At 42.1% G+C, this 7,614-nt stretch overlaps 1 protein-coding gene across 2 annotated transcripts in view; it reads left to right on the top strand.

Annotated features, from left to right (window-relative positions):
* Positions 1–5,899, top strand: part of LOC102206784 (furin-like protease kpc-1) — a 200,413-nt gene extending 194,514 nt beyond the window's left edge. For both annotated transcript variants that reach the window (XM_005741284.2, XM_005741285.2), the window contains exons 19-20: positions 2,309–2,371; positions 2,846–5,899. In XM_005741284.2, the coding sequence (XP_005741341.1) occupies positions 2,309–2,371; positions 2,846–3,007 (225 nt within the window). In that variant the 3' untranslated portion in view covers positions 3,008–5,899. The remainder of the gene's footprint in view (positions 1–2,308; positions 2,372–2,845) is intronic.
* The last annotated feature ends 1,715 nt before the right edge of the window (positions 5,900–7,614 follow it).

The following is a 7,614-nucleotide window of genomic DNA, read 5'->3' on the forward strand; positions in this document are numbered from 1 at the left end:
GGAGACGGTGGAAGGGCTGGGAAACAAACGTCTCTGTCTGTGAGCCTCTCCCTCTCTCTACTCACCAGCATCTTCTCATCTCAGAGAAGAGAGAAAGATCAGCTCGAGGAAAAGCTGGTTGTCGTCTGTCTGCGGTGATGTGTTGGAGGGCAGAAAGGATGCAGTGTAGGTGTGTGCGCCTATTCGCTTGAATATGCTAAATTTACCAATCTGAAGCTTTTCATCTGGAGGTTGTTTTTATTCTTTTTTTTGTGGTCGTGGATTTTTCTATTTGTTCATCGTAGTTGTCGTCCTTGCTCTTGGATAACAGTAACACTGTGTTCACCACCATCATTTCTGATCTGAACTGGGAACTCTGTGACACAATTACAAAACAAACAGTCTGACAGATATCTTTGGGTTTTCATTTTAATATGTATATATATATTTTTTAAATAAAGCAATCAAGGTTGATGCCAAAAAAATTTTTGTTAATTGAACAATGAATGATGTTAATACACAGCAAACAACATAAACCCGAAGCTGCTGTTGCTGTTGAATCGTATTACCTCTGCCAACAGGTAATGTGATCGGTTGAGTTGGTCTGTTTTCACGCAAAGTTATTGCAATTTTATTTTTTTGTTTGGTGTTGTCAAGAAAATATCACAATCTGGTCTCTGTTCTAAGTTCTTACTTTGGAACGGGTTTTAGCCTTAGCTGAGGTTTGCAGCATCACACTGCGCTTGTTTGATAAGTTATCAAGGCATATAAATACTGCAAGACTGTAATATAACATGGCAGTGCAGAGAGAAACACTCTGATGTAAGAAACAGCATCATGACTTTGGACTGGGTGCTTCATTTGTTTTCACCCATGTTAGCAGCATAGCGGTATGAGCTGAAAGGTCAGTAGGGCTGGGAGTCAGTCCACTGCTTTGATCCAGACCCCAAAAATATATGCGATCAACTACAGGACGGATTGATGATGATTATGTGCCGAAATGTATGTATTCTGTCTGTTTTTCTATAGCATTATCATCAAGCCAATAATTTAAGGTGGCAGGTTCACAAACAATAACCTACAGTAGAAAATTAGCCATATTCCCGTTAGCCTCATTTGTGCTTAGCAAATGTTAACGAATTAGCATGCTAACAGCGCAAACTTAAAAAGCAGGTGTTCTCCTTTCTGAAACCCATGTAAGTTGCAGCAAGTTTCCATCAAGCCTTCATATTTAATATTATGAATGGATCTGCGTGTATGAGAGGCTCTTTGATGCCCACTGCTTAGAGCATCAGGCCAACATAACTCTACAAACCGATTCATAAGATGCTCTCAAATCCAAACTTCAACCTCCTTCCAGTTATTTATGCATCCATTTTGCTTCATCACCCCTACTCTGGTCTGTACTCTACGCTATTTCTGACTCTTTTTGGGAGGCATGCATTTTTCTGAGCTCTCCACCAAGCAACGGCACACAACGCCATTTATTTTAGCTTGGGAGTTCTCTTTTCACTCCGTGTCTTTTTATAGTTTTGTCGTTCATACTGTACTCCCCGCTGTGCTTCTATTTTCATGAATGCTGTGAGAAATAATTGAAAGCACCGTGTATGGTGCCGTCTGTTGCAGCGCTCCCACTTCCTCATGCCTTGTAAATACTGTATCACTAAAACCCCCGCTGTAAGCTGCCGGCTCGGGATTCCTCACAACTCTGAGACGTCAACACTCACTGAAAACTTGAGCCAAGATCAAATCGTAACCAGAGCCTGAACGTTGCTCCTGTGGACAGAGCCAGCGTTTGATTGATTTCAAATTCAGCTGTTTGTCCTTGCCTTTTTTCTTGCAAAAACAGAGTTGAATTGGATTCCTCTGAACAGCTCGTGGCCCATTTCCTCTGTGTGTTTTCTCAGCTTTTTGACTTCCATAAGGAGGGGGAAAAGGATGTCAAAGGAGTCGCGACTCCTGCTGCAAGTGGTGGTGGTGAGAAGTGCAGCAGATGGAAGCCCACAAGGAGCCTTAACTAGAATAAATAACGCACCATAGCTGCTAAAAATAAAATATTGCTTATTAGAAATTAGAGTTTCTCTACTGGTTTTGCACATGAATGCAGCTTGCTAGTGTAGCCGAGTGCTGCTCAGCCTGTAAAGACATTGGTGTGACCGTGAGGAATAACTTTAAAAAGCTGAAAAATATGGTTCATTACCAGGTTGGAAGAAATCTGGATTATGGGATATGCAGGAATCAGTGTATTTTCGCTTCCCTCACACAACAGAGCCATATTTTGTACATATTTTGTTTGTCTTTAACATGAAACATCTGTTTCATTAACCAGATGGGAAAAACTCGAGGAGACAGACCGGTTAAGTCGAGCCTGACATCTAGTCTGGCTTTCAAGGTAAGCTGCAACCCCCACCAGTCCTAAAACACAGGTTATTTTTATAGTTTGGGTTTTTTGTGCTTTTTCTGTTAGGGGGGGTGAAGACTGAGGAGTGGAATAGATGAAGGGAAAATGATTTGATTTAATGAATTCGAGGAATGTGAGTTTGCACGCTAGACACATGGCACTCTGCCCATTTGGCCACCAGAATGCTTTATTTTTTTTTTTCATAATAGATATGTGGTTGGTCTTTTTGTTTTTGTTTTTGTTTGTTTTTTAACAGCTGAAACAATTATTTAATTGAATTGGCAACTATTGTGATATTCAGTTAATTAATTAAAGAGATTTTTCCCTATTGAAATGTAACCCACTCAGGTACAGCGTTTTCGATTGTAGGAGAATTTTCATATTATAAAATTACCCAATAAGTGAACTGAAGAGCAAAATCAGACCCTAGACTGCTATCTTATGACTATTTACACTGTCCCACAGATACTTGACACACATGTTGCCCAGAAAACAAGACCTACTGTTGAGAGGGAGCCTCCTGAAACCGAGACCTTCGGGGACGACGCGGATGAGGAGCGCAGATCTTTGCCCTCACAGAAGATCCAGGATGTCGGCACAATCAAGCGTTTTAGATCCAACAGATGACGGATCTGTGAGCAGAAAGGCGTGAGAGGGGGCGGGGCAGAGGGAAGGGAGTTAAAAACACAACCATGAACCATAGTTTCGTAAAGACTGTAGTTTTCCACAGTGCAGAAAAGCCAGTTAATCATGAATCAAGTTAGCGTACTGTATTTTGACTTTGTGGCCTCGGTATCAGCAAAGATGACTTATTGTAGGTCGGCTTTGAAACCCACTTTCTCGCCTACACAAACCCCAAAACCCTGTTTCTGAAAAACAAATAGCTCCAGCAGCGCTCGTCTCCGCCCCCCAACCCCCGATCCCACTCCTGGTTTGCCTTCGGAAGTAGCAAAGGTTAGTGGAAGATATGTTTGTCTTTTTCCACTTCAATGAAGGGTGAATTCAGCTCCGTGCAATAAGAAATGGATTACCCCGTTCATTAAAGGGGGCTGCGTCACTCCTCATTGAGTTGGACAAATAACAAATTAATTCCTAGCCGCCTAATTTCTCTCTGTTCTCCACTGAATTCCCAATAACGTCGAATTACTGATCACAGCCATGTGAGCTCTCTCAACTTTCTATCAATTCATTAAAATTTTTGCCACAGTGGAGATACTGCTGAGGAGGATCTCTTCCTTTTTTCTTTTTTTCCCATGCATGCTTCCTTTAACACCACAAGCTGTATACAAACAGAAAGCAAGTGAAGTGTTAATATTAGGAGATTAAAAAGACCAGGAAGCGTTACAGAGAAAGTTACTTTCACCCCGGGCGGTAAACTTTTTTTTTTCTTTGCCAGTCTAGTGCAGGTCTGTTGGTGGAGGTGTTTTGTAAAGTAGCAGTAGTGTATTGACAGGGCAGTATTGATGTTTCAATTAGAGCAGCGTTACATAGTGCTCCAGCATGGTAACACGGTGCGTCTTCTGCCATCTGCTCTGCCTCCACGTCTGACGAACGAGGCACGTGGGGCTAATCGAGCCGCACATGAGCGATGGGGCTGCGAGATCTTCCGCGCACACACTCGCGCGCACACACACACTTATCCTGTACGCACGTCCTTATGCAGAAAAATAAGGGGGGAAGGACGATGGAGAGCTCCTCAGCCCTGCTGTTTAAACAGCCTTCAGAAAGCCTGTGATTCCTCGCTTCACATGTGCCACAGGAGAAGCCAGCAGGTTATTTCCCCGACAAGAAAACGGGCAAAAGCGCCAGATGCACAAGTTAAAAATCTTCAAAAAAAAAAGAAGCTCATCTGATAGAAAGAACAAAAAATAAATAAATAAAAGAGAGAGAGAGATCAGCTTCTGCCAGGTTTTCTCGTGCTGGGACAGCCTGAAATAACAGTGTGTATTATGCCTGGCATTATTGCCTGCCAAACCACACGAATCAAAGACCTCATTGTGTGGATTACCTCGTTAATCTGTTGATGCCATTGACTAGTATTGCAGGTGCTAATGTGCCAGGTTTTTTTTCCTCCTCTTTCCTCCTCTCTTCTCTTATTGGGGAGGTGTAGCGTTAGGTTTGTAATCTGTTTTAAATGCTTTCTGGGGAATGAGACGCACTGAAAGCCAGCCAAGAGAGCTCTGCTATCATGGAGCGCTTTCTCTTAATACAGCACACAGAGGGGGACAGACTGACTGAGGCTGCGGCGCCTGTGCCAACGGGGACGAGCTAGCGAGCTACACGCCCCACGCCACTTGTTGAAATATATGACTGCATGAATAATGAAAGAGGAAGAGGGAAGTGGTATTGCTAGAGCAGTCCCACAATGACATCCATCACAGGAATGCCTCATTGCTCCTCTTCTTCTGTTTCCTCCTGCAAAAAGAAAAAAAAAAGGAGCTCCAACTTGTGTCTCTTTGGAGAAGCTAACGGGAGCTGAGCTCAGTTGCCTGCCCGAGCTGATAGACTTTAGAGGTGAAACCAGAAAGAGAGGAAGATAAAGAGGCAGAGAGAGAGAAAGACAGAGGGAAAGGGGACAGAAAGAGAGGTAATCCTTGCTTTTTTTTTCAGCTCCCCGGGGTGGTCTCTTCATCCAAGGCCTCAAAGAGGGACAGAATACACGTCCCTGCTACAATGAAGGGGACCCACAGGGGATGTTGCTATCAGTGTGTGTGTGTGGTGGGGGTGCAGCTTTAAGCAGGCCTTTGAGTGGCCTAATTGCATTGGAATACAGCAGTCTGAGAGCTGGCTCAGATCACGGCGGGCTGCTGGAGGGGTGAGCGCCCGCACCTCGACAGCCACACTCAGCAAAAGAGCCCCGGCACAAAGCACACAATTAATGCTGTCCCTCTCGTTAACTCTCTCCCCACTTTTTGTCCTCTCCTACTTTTCTCTCATTCTCCTCCTCCTCACCCCCATATCTTCGTCTCTCGCTCTCCTCTCCCTCTCTCGCTCCTCCCTCCCGCCTCAGTATGTCGTCACTCACCCACTGTATTAATCCTCCCATACAGCCTGTCAGTCTCCCTCGTCTTTGATGCACACAACAATTACAGTAAGGATGAAAGGCGTGGGTCGGCTCTCGTTATGCAAGATTCGAAACGGGCCTTGGCGAGAATTATTGACATCCGAACAGCTAATCTGAAATAAAACTCTGTTATTACTTCGAAGGAAGTGATCTGTGCTCGCTGCATATATTTCTGGCTGTATATACTCAGGATTAGGGGATCTTATTTTATTGCATAAATTAAAAATAAGGCATGTACTTTATTTGTATTTAAATGAGCCCACACTGATTGTATTCTTCTGATCTGAAGGTTTTGTATCAGTTCTGCTATCAGCTAAAGTCAAAGCAGCTGATAAATGCAAAGTAAACAGATTTCCATTTCATCACGATTGTTCCCCAAAGATGACACCACGGTAGAGCAATAATGCTCCAGCGGGGACTGTTTGTATCTTTGCTGCATTAAACACAAAGCTGTTACAATCTAAATGTGCTTCATTGGATTTTATCTTTTACAAAGAAAGCCTGGATATCATACAGGAATCTAGAGGTGTATTATATTAGAGATAACCGTGATATTTTAAAAAAAAAAAAGATATATCAATATTGTGCTAGTAATTCATAGGTGGTAATGCTGCAAACAATTGTTTTTTTATTGTGTGTGCTTTAGTACAGTTATGTAAACATTTGTCCACTGGTATTTTGAGTTTGTTTCATTTAAACTATGAAAAGTCATAGATTATTTTCAATGATAACATTATTTACATTACTTTAAAAATATATTTTCTACAGATGTTACAGTATTGTTTCTATATTTTATTATAAATCATCAAACTAAATTCTAGTATTTTCTGATATTGATTAGACTTTTAAATACAAGGTAAAAAAAAACGAATCAGATTTTCAAATATGAATATCTAGTGACTGTTTACGGCTTCTAAGGTAACCATATGAATCTTTTTGGATTTTGGACTGTCGGCTGGACAAAAATAAATGTTAATGACGGGAATTAAATTAATTTAATTTAGCGAGTTGTTCCACACATAAAGTTCAGCAGCTTCACTGAAGGTTTATTTTAGACTGAAATTTCACTGGAAAAAAATTAAACAAAACAAGTTAACCTACTGGACACAAGATAACACATCTGCATCACCAAGAAGCCTGTTTTCAGTGAATGGAGGCTTTCAAATCACATCACACCAAAACTGCATACTGAGTTGTGATTGGCTTTCAAAATGATGATGTCATGAATTGTTTTTTTATACTGTGCATGCATATGCAAGGCAGGTTTAAGGTGAGCACAGCCAAACCTAACCATACCTGTCAGCACATGGGTGTGAAAACCTTCCTACTGCACACACACACACACACACACACACACACACCCACCCCACTGTGTTCTGGGCTGTTTGTGTTCTGGAAACTGATAAGTAAGTTTCATTAGTTAAGACTATGAAAATAATCATGATTACAAATTTCTTTCTGAAAGGTCTGACACGTTAAGGTGCTGTATCCTCTCTCTGCAGTGGGCGGTGGACATACTTTTCATTACACGGGTTAATATAATCGTTCTTTGGCGTTCACAGACAGCGAAGAGTGATTGGGCCTCGCCTTCCTCTCTCCCTCAGTTTGGACCCCAATGTCCTCGTCTTTAAATAAGACTCAGCGGACTGAGATCGTGGAACAATCAGTGATTTAAAAAACATATCATACTCAACCAGCCCCTCCTTTGATTTTCTTCATTACACGAGCCGTGTCTTAATAAAATCAAATTATTTCCGCTCACAGGACGCTTTCTGGTGAGAAATTGGCAGAGGGATGTGAGCTGATGTATGGGGAGACAGTCGCCTAATTAGAGCGTTAGAAATTGAATCTTTACAGCACACGGGTCATATAATTATCCTACTGTTAATTTAACGCTTACATTCTCTACTGTTCATTTTTATTCCCTTAAATGCAGTTTGGCAGCGACCCTCACTGCGTCTCGGTGCATGAGAGGAAAGGCAGCGTGGCCCCTAACGCTGGCCCCTCTGTGTGATTGAATAACTACGGACCCTGCAGTCCAAATAACAAGGCTCGCATCATTTATGCATTGTTAAGCCACGTAATTGAAACGAGCCATAGTTTGCATATTACGCCATTAAAATAATGTGCTTTGCGTTTCTCCCAACACGACTATTTAAGCCTGTGTGGC

Source organism: Pundamilia nyererei, unplaced genomic scaffold (assembly GCF_000239375.1).
Source record: "Pundamilia nyererei isolate P.nyererei 1_Seehausen unplaced genomic scaffold, PunNye1.0 scaffold00109, whole genome shotgun sequence".
NCBI lineage: Eukaryota > Metazoa > Chordata > Actinopteri > Cichliformes > Cichlidae > Pundamilia > Pundamilia nyererei.